Source organism: Hirundo rustica, chromosome 1 (assembly GCF_015227805.2).
Source record: "Hirundo rustica isolate bHirRus1 chromosome 1, bHirRus1.pri.v3, whole genome shotgun sequence".
NCBI lineage: Eukaryota > Metazoa > Chordata > Aves > Passeriformes > Hirundinidae > Hirundo > Hirundo rustica.
Genome location: NC_053450.1, coordinates 12708564 through 12721124, shown reverse-complemented (window position 1 = coordinate 12721124; position 12561 = coordinate 12708564). Strand labels below are relative to the sequence as shown.

At 42.0% G+C, this 12561-nt stretch overlaps 1 protein-coding gene across 5 annotated transcripts in view; it reads left to right on the top strand.

The window, feature by feature from the left end:
• COL14A1 (collagen type XIV alpha 1 chain) overlaps window positions 1-11466 on the top strand; it is a 118016-nt gene extending 106550 nt beyond the window's left edge. For 2 of the 5 annotated variants that reach the window (XM_058419731.1, XM_040060153.1), the window contains 5 exons: window positions 374-440; window positions 940-1128; window positions 8007-8084; window positions 9030-9185; window positions 10539-11457. In XM_058419731.1, coding sequence (XP_058275714.1) covers window positions 374-440; window positions 940-1128; window positions 8007-8084; window positions 9030-9185; window positions 10539-10861 — 813 coding nt within the window. In that variant the 3' untranslated portion in view covers window positions 10862-11457. Of the gene's footprint in view, window positions 1-373; window positions 441-939; window positions 1129-8006; window positions 8085-9029; window positions 9186-9974 lie in introns of all 5 variants that reach the window. The other 3 variants (XM_040060160.1, XM_040060144.1, XM_040060168.1) reach the window with 3 other exon arrangements.
• The last annotated feature ends 1095 nt before the right edge of the window (window positions 11467-12561 follow it).

The following is a 12561-nucleotide window of genomic DNA, read 5'->3' as shown; positions in this document are numbered from 1 at the left end:
TAAAGAGCTTTTCCTGAAAATTTCTTTTTCTTTGTTTACAGGCACAGTAGTTTTCTCTTTGCAATTAATCAAACTTTCCTTCTTTTCTAGACATGGTCTTTTATATAGCTACATTAATGTTTCGAAGGTGGGAAGTATGTGGCAGTAAGCATGTCTCCAAATCTCTCATTATGACTATCTTCTCAGACCTCTGTTTGCTGGCCAAAAAGAGAAACGGGAACCAGTGAAGTCACAACATTTATTTGGCTTTCCTTTCTCATCTGTGAGGATATAATGTCTCAGCAATAATAAATATCTTTCTTTGCCCAAAGTGCTTTCAGCACAGAACTGACTCAAGAAACTGTTTCATGACACTGTTGCTGTTGTTATCCAGGGCGACCTCCAGTCCCAAGCAATGGTCCGGGCTGTTGCTCGTCAAGTGTGTGAACAGCTCATCCAAGGCAAGTACACGGATAGTCCATGTGCTTCTCTCTCTAGAATGGATCTTTTCCTGCCACAGTTACTTACAAATATGACACTTTTTGAAATATCCAAGGGGATCTGTTTGTTTTAGACTAGACAGCTGAGATTTATGTTCCAACTAGATTTATGTCCAACTAGAGCTGATTAGCATCAGTCTTCTGAAAAAAAAAGCTGGAATTGTCTCCAAGCTATTACAGCATACAGAAGCTTCTGCTGCAACAATTTTAAATTTTTATAGACATAAAATACAACAGCCCCCCAAACCCTTACCAAAGTAAGAAAATAAAATCCTGCACAATAGTTCTTCCATTTTCTGCACACTCCCTAGACTACTAATTCTCCCCCATGAAGTGCACAACTTCATAATACCAAAGCATGACAGACCACAGCCTTGAGAACCTTCCAGTTCTCTGTTCAAACTCTGCTGAACCAGATTTTCCACTGCTACTTGAAAATGATGACTTTTTTTCCTGATAGGTCATATGGCAAGATATAACTCTATCCTGAACCAGATTCCGAGCCAGTCTGTCTCAACACGAACCATCGCAGGACCTCCTGGTGAGCCAGGTCGACCAGGGGCTCCAGGGCCACAGGGTGAGCAAGGATCACCAGGCATGCAAGGGTTTCCAGGAAGCCCCGGTCAACCAGGAAGACCAGGAGAAAGAGGTAGGCTTCATACTTCACAAAAATAAAATGATACCTCCCTTTCCTGATACATTCTGATAGCTTTTGTTTCCTGTCCAAGTGTGAAAGCAACATTTTTCTCACTAATTGGTGGGCGCAGACCATAATGAGGACTCTGGAGACTCTGTCATAAAGGTCACGCAGGCTGTGCCAAGTGTGATTTGGCAGGATCAGACAGAGGTTTAATGTTTAAATTGCTGAAGATTGGTGGAATCTGATTGTGCACATCCCATCATATCATGTTTCATCTCAGCAAAACTCTCTTCTGTGTTTCTCACATGTAGGCTAGATCCCATTCTCCTTTCCTCCATGAGCATTGTCTAATAACTAAACAAGCTGCATGTTTGATTTACTCTCTTTCTGTGCCACCTTGGCTATCTTTTGTGTCCCAGAGTAGCACTAACCTCAGAAGGTAATACTGAGTAGATCTACAACTGTGAAAGTGCTTTGAAGACATCACATGAGGAGGTGACCAAAAACCCATGAGCCAAATGTGTTATTCAGAGGCAGTGAATTGGTGTTGCTGTTACAAAATCTGCTATCTGGGATTTTTAAAATTAATTGCTCTGAAGACTGTTCAGGAATTTAATAGTTCCAGCTCACAGTAGCCATTATGACCATAATTAAAACATTTTTTTAATGGAAAGTCTTTGAGTGAACCTGTGAGTCTTGCCCTCAAGAGTGTAATTCCCATTACCATTTTGAAAAGAGAGGCAAGGTTTCAGGACCTGACCCTTCAGTCCTGCTGTTGCCTGCTCAAGCTGAGCAAAAACCACACACTGTCCAGAAAGAAGGAGGAATGAGGGAGTCTGAGACAAGTAGAAAAGAAGATTGGAAGAGACAGCAATTGAGGAACTGACTTTAAAAAAGGTGATCTGGAGACCCTGAATGCAGATTTCAGGGTACTTGATTTCACACTAATACTAGCATATTTCAAATCTTTCTCTTCTTTTTGGGAAGAAGATTTTCAAGCTAGGACTTCAGGAAAGGGACAACCAAAATGCCAAGCTACCAAAAAGGAAGATGTCCAACATTTAGCCTGTACTTTCATTGGATTTGCTGTGCTGATATCCAGACATGCAGATTGTGGAATCACAGAGTGATTAGATGCAGTCATTTAAATGAAACACGATGTGAGTTGGCCCACTGCAGACAATATTAATGTCTGGGAAGCAGCATTGGCAATAGAGTACAGAAAGGGTAAAAAGACATTAAAAAGAAAATTGCCCCTTCCCTCTCTATTACCCTTTTCCTCTCTATATGGATAACTGATGTTAGAAGGCACTGATTTTGGCAAGTAGTGCTTGTGGGGAGTTTTATACTTGGTAGAGAGAAAGCTTTAATCAAGCATCCTTCAGCACTGCAGTCAGCCAGACCTCTCTGCAGATTTTCATAAAACGTGATACCAAATGTTAGGAGCGTTTTACAATATTTACAGATTAAAATGAGGTTGTTTCAAGAATCAAGAATCCATGTGTAAACTTCAAGACAAAATAATTGGCTGGTTTATTTGGGGTGAAAATGGATTTTAGGACATTCATGTAACTGGAGCCTTGAACAGAATCTGGAGGAAAGAGGAAGAAGCTCCTTCAGAAACTAAGCAGAAGTATAAAATAAATTATTGCTCCTTGAGGATTTAATTTCTTCAGAAGCAGGTGAATTTTTAGATGTGTGTTTGATGTAGTAGCACTTTACTGAGCAGGAAGATACTTTTTACTACACTCTTGGGATGTTTTTGAATCCATTTCTGAGGAATTGCTCTAAGCTAATGCCAAAATGCAAAAATGAAAATTTAAAATTACTTAACCAGCTTCATGCTTGTGGAGAACAATTCAAAGTTTTTCATGCATTCTCAATTCTCACTTGATTCCTAATGACATATCACACATGGAAGCAGCAGACTAAAATTGCTCAGCTTCTGGATGGGAGGAAGGGTTTTTAAGTTTTCAGTGACTACAGAGAGGAGGGTAAATGGAGTCAGACTCCATCCGTTGCTATGTTCTGAAGCATTGCTTGCATTTAACTTGCTCAGCAAACACAATGTATACTTCTGTCCTGAAGATCTCCAGCCAGCCACCTGGAAGTCTTGATGAAAAATGTGTTTCTTTTCACTTATGTCATCAGCATTTTGGTTGTATATGAAGCCAATTTAATGTTCAAGCCCAGATTAGCAACTCTGAAAGTCAGGCTCCGCCTCGAAGATCAGAAAATGCCATGCAACAGAGTGTGCTAAGAAGTAATAGTCATTAGAAGGAAAAACCCACCTGTTCGCTTATCTAGTAGTGTTGCTTTTTCCCCCCCTCAAACTGTTGGAATTGCTTCAAGAGCCTCTTCCTGGCTCTGAGCTGAGTGGTAAAACAGGAAGATAAAAAGGTGGAGGAGGCCAGATGTTTCTTTCAGCTCCACCTATTCAATCCCAGCCTGCTAAAAGAGGACACTTCTTAGGGAACTGGTTAGAAATGGTGCACCAAAGAGAGCTTTACTGGAAAATGTCAGCAGTGAGAGACATCAGTAAACTTCCCTGCTAACTTGCCTAGCCAATAGCTTCTTTTCCCTTGTTTACCCTCTCCCCCTGCCAAGCATTAATCAGAGGCTTTGGAAGGAGACACAGATTGAGAGAGTGTATGGAGTTCTGTTAGAACCCTCCACTTGAACTTCTAGGCCGATGATGGATGGGATTCCTCTCAGTAGTAACACACTGAGCTGGTTCTTCCAAGAAAGACCACCTCAGTGAGAAAGGACAAGTCATTCTCTTGACAGATTCAGTTCTCAGTGTGTGTTGCCAGATGAGAGGCCACGTTGTATTACCAGGCCCCTACAGTACACAATCCCAGATAAATCACTAGAATTTTGCTCCTTGCTTATTTGCATAAGTGTAGGAATTTGGAAAAAAAACAAACACTGATTATTCACAGCCCTCATCTCTATTTTAACTAGTTCGCAGCACTGGTTTTTCTTTTTCTTTCAGTTTGAACATATTTTGTTTTGGTTTTGTTTATGAACTGGGATTTAAACTAGTGTCTGATTTCTGAGTGCCCAGAAAGTTGTTGAACCTCTGCAACACGGTATAGAAACCAAAAGATCCAACGTGGTCTTTTTTTTTTTCTTCTTTTTGGTTTCCATTTATTTTTATAACATATGGGTGGTTTTCTCAACTTTGTTGAAAAATGGAAAAGCTATAGTAAAAATTTTTCTGAGGCACTGCTAGGCTTCAGATGCTGTGAAGGTGCAATTCTCCTGCTGCTGGATGGACTTCAGCTCTTATGTGGTCTGAAGTGGTAAATAAAACTTACAGCCACTCAGCCCATCCCACTATGATTAAAGTACAATAAATACCTAAGCTGTCACTGGGAAAGTTACTGTTCTCAAGCACAGCCTCATCCTTATTTGCTTCCTGGCTTTATATGAAAGAGCCAGTTAAACATGTGTTATCAAAAGCCACATTTACAGCTGTGATGGCAAAATTCCAGTGGAATTAAATGGAACTTTTGCCAGTTAAGTCAATTAAATATTTTTATTTCCATTTTTAGCTTCATCTGGATAAAAAAAAAACCCAACCCCCCACAACCCTGTGTTATTATACACTATGTTCACAGCTGAACATCTTGAGAAGAGGACATTTTGGGGAGTAGTTTAATTTTTCTTAAGTGCAATACATAGTTCTCCTCACAGGACAGCATTCTCTTAAAGACAAAATTAGATAAAGAACACCTGAGATTTCCATTTGAGCAGAAACCATGAAAATTTAATTTTCTTTGCTAGAGAATATGCTCATGAGCTTGGTTTTGTTTTCAGCAAGTGATGCTATCAGTTTTCTTTAGTGAAGGGTTGGAAATAACTGGTTTCAGTTGCTTGTGATCTCCATGGGGCTGAACTGAAGACATTGCTTGTTTTGGATGGGGGCAAGACATCAACCCATGGTTAGCATGAAGAGGAGAGACAGTTTGATGGCATTGCTGAAGCATGTCTGGAGCACAAATATGAAAGCAGTTCCTGGGACCTGAAGGCATTCTTAACTGAAATGGCAAGTTTTGATACACACACTTTCATTCTCAGGGCAATTAACCTTTGCAGTAACCTACAAGAGTGATGGCTTCTCTGGTTGGCTTTCTGTAAGCTGTGCTCTGCTGGCACCAAAGATGACTTGGGTGAATTTTGAATATTCTGCCATTTATTAGGAGTGAGCCAACAGGTCTGTGAGTCTCTTAAGTGCCTGAGGGAAGCCCATGGCTTTAACTCATGAGCATTTTGCCTTAGGAGTAGTATACTTTTGCATCATTGTTTATGTTCTCTTTAACTTGGATAAACTTTACTGGAAATCAGACTAAAAGAAACCTGATGCGGACTTTTATCTTGGCCTTTAGTGTTTGCTTTCAAAGAACTTTTGCCCTGCACAGAGATTCATCATTTATTCTAGAATGAATGTTTTCTTCTTAGCCTGAGTATATTTGTTCCATGTTTAGCATTTTTAACTGACGTTTTATCCTGTGAACATCACATATGGGTGTGTAGTTTTGCATGTGTTAATAATTATAATTGAGTGGCTGTTGTCTTTGAAGTCACCAAGTAATGTTACCATGCAGTAGGATAAGCAATGGTCCTTGTACTAAACATCTATGTAGATTGCAGATGGTTGTAATGCGTCAGTTGTCTCAGGAAAAAAGCAATTCACACAAACAGACTTTGTCTTTTGCAAAGGGCAAAGCCTTTCCTGCAGGTCCTGTGTGGTAAGAGATAATTTGGATACATTTACCTTGTTACAAGGCTTGCAGCACAGGTAGAGAATAGCAACAGGTGATTTTCTGCATGTTTGAAGCAAGCCAGGGCGAAGCAAATGTCAGGCATCTGGAAAAAACCCACCACCACCACCACCCTTCCCTCAAAATTATGCAACTAAAGGAAATAAAAGGCAAAAAAGGGGAACAGGCAATGCCTTAACTATGCCAGGACAGTGGCAAAGGACCTTGTAGAGGTAAGATAAAGAGCTTGTCATGCTTTGGTTAAAAATTATGTGCTCAGTGTGGGTTTACTGGCTGCAGTGGCGTGGCCTGTGTTTTCCATGTGATTGGGTCAGACAATATGTTGCCCTGGAAGCCTTCTGTTCCTGCAGAAGACCCAGATACAGAATCCACTTCAATTCAGCAGACTTACATTTGGTAAACTTGATGTGAGTAATTCTTTGCTACTGATGGGTTTTAATTATAAATTTTTCCACACTTAGACTTTTTAATTACTTACTTGGTTCCATTACAAATTGGCTTAAGAGGCTAAAAAAAGATCTTCTGTGACTCCCTGAGGGGAAACCTGATGAGGAGGGGCTGAGGTCACTTGGTTTGTTTGGCCAGGAGACTGAGGAGAGTCCTCATTGCAGTTACAACTTCCTTGTAAGGAGAAGAGGAGGGATAGACACCGATCTCTTCTCTGTGGTTACCAATGACAGAACCCAGGGGAATGGCCTGAAGCTCTGTCAGGGCAGGGATAGGTTGGATATTAGGAAAAAGCTTCTCACCCAGAGGGTGGTTGGGCACTGGAACAGCTTCCCAGGGCAGTGGTCACAGCACCAGCCTGACAGAGCTCAAGAAGTGTTTGGACAATGCTCCCAGGCACATGGTGTGATTCTTGGGGGTGGTGCTGTGCAGGGCTGGCAATCAGACTTAATAATCTTTGTGGTGTCTTCCAACTCATCATATTCTGTGATTCTATGATTCCTTGCAAAAATGAGGTGTTCTCCAGCTGTTTTCCCTAAGAGGGAGCAGTCACCTGAGCAGAGAGGAGGGAAGGAGACCAGTCAGTTGGAACTGTAGATATTGCCCACCCAGGGCAGCAGCTGTTTTCTCACTGCTGTGTTGATGAAGGTGCTGTGTATAGACTTTGACTCTGAAAGTGAGGAAGCTGTGAAGCCAGCAGAGCAATTACCAGTGCTGGGAGGGAGGTCTGGAAAATGGGGGGGGAAGTCCCACAAACCAGCCTGGATTTGGTGTCTTTCAACCATCCAAATCAAACACAGATTTTATGAGAATTTCCAAGTCACCAATGGAAACTCAGGGTCTGGAATTTATAGTTTTGACACCTACTATAGATCAGTTCAACACTGCTTATTGTGATGGCTGCATATAGAAAGTGTTTTTGTAGGATTCCATAGAGGTAATGCAGAAGAAGACAGAAAGCTGCAAGTAAGCAGTGCTTTCTCTGAATTACTAGATTTGTGATCTCCATAGATCACATGCAAGGAGAGAAATACAGTCCCACGAGCTAGTGCAGGAACGCAACTCACTGGCTCTGCCTGTTGGCATATCAAAGTTTCAAGACTGGGATTGGGCTTTATTTGGGGGTCATATTTTGACTGTGATGAAACTCCTTTCCCATGTTTTAGCAAGAATCTGCCATAACCAGTACCAACTCTTTCTGCGAACAATCTTGTGCTGAACCACTCTTCTGTGGGTGAATGTTTGAAGGAAAGTTTGCTGTAGCACTAAAAATTTGACTTTTCTGGGCTACACATTAATTTATAGCTACAAGGCTTGGAAGACTCTTCTGACTTACAATAGTTGCACCTTGGTGTAGTCCAGAGGCAGCTTTCCACAGGAAGTGCAGCTTGGAAACTGGCCGATGCTGCTGCATACCGTCCTGATGAAACCACCATGGCAGTAGGAATGTTTAAGACCCCAAGAATGACATTTCCCTTCAGAGGCTGTCAGGGGAGGGATGGAAAAAGAACCAAATAATTTTTAATTTTCACCTCCTTCTTTCTCTGCCATCTGTTTTTAGATGAAAAATTACATATGGAACTATAATACTGGTTAAATAATAAACACTGCTCACATTTTTGATCAAAATGTGACTGAATACTATTTCCTTAGGTTTACCAGGTGAGAAAGGAGAAAAAGGCAATCCAGGTGTTGGAACACAAGGACCCCGAGGCCCACCAGGATCCACAGGTAAACTTACATTTGAGCCATTGAGGATTAGACCACTCTGACCCCCATGTGAAGAAGCTTACAGCAGCTCTCTCTTTCCCCTTAAGGAGAGTAGCAGAAGAGTAGCAGTTCAGGCACCTTAACTATCATAATATTCTTACTATGTAGTATCGTGTTGGGATGTGCCACATGATGGTGTCACCCATCACACAAGTATTTTCTTTTTCCCTATGATAAGCTGCTTCTCCAAGCCCACCTTTTAAAAATGTATCGAGTTGTTTTGTTTTTTTTTTTTCAGACATGGCTTCTGGAAGGGGAAAAAAAATTAATCTGGACTAATTACATTTGTTTTCTCATTGACTTCATGTCATACCTAAACATGAGTTGACAGAGAAATGTATATGTTTAAGCACATTATATCACATGGATTTATATTTAAGTCCTAAAAAGCAGAGAATGATAACCAGGTCCTGTTGAAACAGGAGTAAAACTGCATTGACCTCATGAGGATACTCTGTCCAGTAGGCACTGCTATCAAGTCACAGCATTATTCAGAAGCTGTATTGAAAGGGAGTGGGAGGAATCAAGAGCTGCACAGGCATCCAGGGCTGTCCTTTCCCCATGAAAATCCCTTTCCAGAAATCTGATGTTTGGTGAAACATTTGCTCCAGTTCTGGCTAGAAGCTGTCTCTGGCCAAGAAAATGAAGCAGCAGCCAGAGAGGAAGCTCATTGGGAGCGGGTCTCCTCTCAGGCTGCTGCTCTGTCTTCCTTGCCAGAGGCTGAAGTCTTTCCCTCAGCTTGCCCAGGGGAGTCAGAGCCAGGTTGCCTTGCTCCTCCTCTCAAGCTGTCTCCTGGAAGTGTTTATAACACTCAATGCCATGTTTTCCAGGCCAGGAAAGATGGCCTCATATCCCTGATTTCATGAAAGACACTGCTCAGATGTTTCATCTCCCTGTTCTATGCAGGACCTCCAGGAGAAAGTCGAACTGGCAGCCCGGGACCACCAGGACCTCCAGGCCCACGAGGTCCTGCTGGTCACACAGGATCCCCAGGCTCGCAGGGTCCTGCTGGGCCTCCAGGGTACTGTGACCCATCCTCCTGCGCTGGGTACGGCATGGGAGGTGAGTAGCGAGGAGTCGGGACAGCTGCCGTTTGCAGAGGTGTGGGTGGCATTTTCTAACAGCCCAAGTGAGATGGAGGCTACCGATGAACCTTGCACTAAAATGTGTTGGCTCCCTAAAAACCTGCGTGTCCAGTGTGGCTCTACTTTGTGGGACTGCAGCACGAAGAGGAGGTGACCCAGCGTAGTGACCAAAGGACCGCTGTCTGATCCCAGCCTGTAAAACCCATCCCGCCTAGTGGGTTTTGTCCTGTACGTGTTTGTGTAGTTGTACAAACCTGCTCCATCCCAATGGTCTGTGTTGAAGCCCTACCAACTCATGTTTGTGACAGCAGAGTTTTTACATTTACAGTTTTTCAAATGTGTTGCTCAACCTCCCTTCCATGTGCCTCTGAGTGGCATGAAAGCATGACCCTTACTAAACCTGTAGTAGTGTAACCTGGCACAGGGATGCACGTGTCCATCATTAACCAGTGAAGCCATCTGGAGAAAAAGATTCTTTCTATTATCTTCTCTGTATCCTACTTTCCCATCTCATTATAGCACGGAGAGGCCATGGGAAGAAGTTAACACAATTACCAAAAATTACATCACCCAACCTAAAATCAAAATTTATTAGTAAAGCACTAAACTACAAATGTTACGCATAAGGCATATTTGTTTGATGTTTACAGTTTAATCTGTCCCTGAGCTGATATGTATGTTTTACTTACCTGAATGTTTTTGTTGTCGTCTCTTCCTATCCTTTTCCCCTCACTTCCCCTCCCCGTTGTTCATTTCCTGTTTCAAGGCCCAATCCCTTACAATGGCTACCAATTCAGAAGGTGAAAGGCTCATTCTGGTTCAGGTCTCATTGGGCTGAAGGTCAGAGATGGATGCTGAACTGCTCTGTGCTTTCCAGCAACGATAATGACTACCACTAATGAACTTACAGCTGCTGTACATGCACTTGGCTTCCTGGCACTGCTAAAAATTACTGCCTGACCCATTTTTGCCTGCTAATCATGTATTCTAGGCCATAATTGGAATAAGCTATAGCAGGCAGAGTGTGCAGTGTATAATGAGCACAGTATTACAACTGGACATTTGACAAATTGTGGTGGCGGTTTCCAACTAACTTGGCTGTCTGTTGGTGGGTTTCCAATTGCTCCAGCTTATTAATTTTGTTAAATGTTTCCATTGTTCCTTTATGTGAATAAAAGATGTGTATTTAAAGATTATATAAATATACTCACACACATTATATAGAAATATATCTATATATAAAAAGTCAATTTCCTAATGAATGCTTTAATTTTCTACTCCCCTCCTCCTGTGTTAACCGTATGAATACTCTTGGTGGTGGTGGGTTAAGGTGGATACGGTGAGCCAACTGATCAAGACATCCCAGTAGTGCAGTTGCCACATAACTCCTACCAAATCTATGACCCTGAGGACCTTTACGATGGTGAGCAACAGGCGTATGCAGTTCACGGGTCCTACCCCTTACATTCCCCATACTCCCAGCCCTACCCATCACCTCATCTTGCTCAACCAGAGTTCACTCCTGTTCAAGAAGAGATGGAAGCCGTTGAGCTGAGATCCCCGGGAATCAGTCGCTTCGCAAGGAGGATAGCCAAAAGGAGTGCCAAGACCCCAGTACGCACAAAGACGAGCAGAAAAAGCCCCTCTCAATGAACTGTTTAAAAAAGGGAAATATTTTATGTGCACCTGTGTTTGGCCTTTTGTCCCGGTGCCTCATCTGTCACTGAAGATGTTTACAGGTTCTTATGTTTAAGGAGAAAAACATGTACATGGCCAGTTGACACAACAAATAATGGTAATTACCTTGCATGCCAGAAGTTTAGTATGTTAGTGGGCTGGTGTTAGCTGATGATGAAAGGTCACTTGTAGATCTTTCTCTGGAGTACTGTTCCCTTCACTCTTCAAACTGTATCTGAAAAAACACATCTGGCTAGGTGGTGTAAGTAAAACCATTCACAAAATTTCACGTTTTCTTATCATTTTTTTTCCCCATTTGATTATTTTCTGTTTGTTTTGGATTAATTGCTTTACTAGCAGAGTAACCTGACTAAATCCACTGGAGAACAATGCATCAGGTGTCCTTACACCTGGCTTATTATCCTTTTGCAAAGATTTCTTACATTAACAGACCATTGTTTTTTTTAACTCAACTAAAATAAATACACAAGAATGTTCCGGGAGCACACTGATAATTTATTGTGAACCTCTTTCATTTCTGTTTTGTATGCAAATAAAAGTGGCAAGCTTTTGTATGGTAATTCTGTATTCATTTGATTTTTAACGCAAAACAATTGCATTAGATCTTCAGGGGACAGAATGTAATGAGAAGGAAATACATTTCCTGTTTTCAACAGTTTGGGGCAATGCTTTTATTATAAAGGATATAGTATGAACATCATTTAGCCTTATTTTTAAAATTATATGTGGACAAAAGCAGAGAGTAACTATGAGCTGAAGTAGTTGTACCAGCTGTGAATGTGAGATTCCACATGCTGACATGCCCAAGTCAAAAGACTGGCAGGGGTAGTTGGGATGGCAACTTGGATCAGCTAATGAGGAGAAGGCGGCAAAACGCCAACCCAACCACTTGAGCAATTCATCATCTACAAACAAGGTAAGTTATGAAGAGACTCGATAAACAGCTCTGAACAGCACTGGAGCCTGAGCAAGATTTAGCTCAAAAATGGCCATTTAAATTGAAAGCATAGGTTTGGAACACTCTTTCTTCAGCCCTATACAGACATGGAGAGGCTGTCCTGTACATCCCAGGTCTTCCTGCTCATCCCTGACTGGGAGGGGGTGCAGCCATATTCTACAGTAAAGAAAAGCCTGTCAGGTCTGGCCTCTGACCACTGCCAGCAGCTCCCTTAGCTCTCCAGGAAGATTAATGGATGCCTTTACTGTGTAATCTCCAGTTATCTCACCCAGAATTGTCTCTGCAGCACACGCAATTTACAGCAGGCTCTGGCTGCCGGCTGGATACCTTCCTAGTTTCTTTCTGTTTCCCTATTACTTCTTTCACCTCTGACTCCAACCATTTTCTTGGGGAAAGGCAATAGAAGTCGATGGAATGTTAGTTGAATGTTATTTCATTACCTGAACTCGCATTTAAAATAGAAGGAAGAAAAGTCACAATGGTGATGGAGTCACCATTCCTGGATGTGTTTAAAAAAAGACTGGATGTGGCACTCGGTGCCATCATTTAGTTGAGGTGTTAGGGCATGGGTTGGACTCCATGATCTTGGAGGTCTCTTCCAACCTAGTGATTCAGTATTCTCTAAGTATAATGTAGCTTATGGAATTTAGTTTTTAGCAGCTTAACCCCACTTGACAGAACATTGACGCCCCATGTG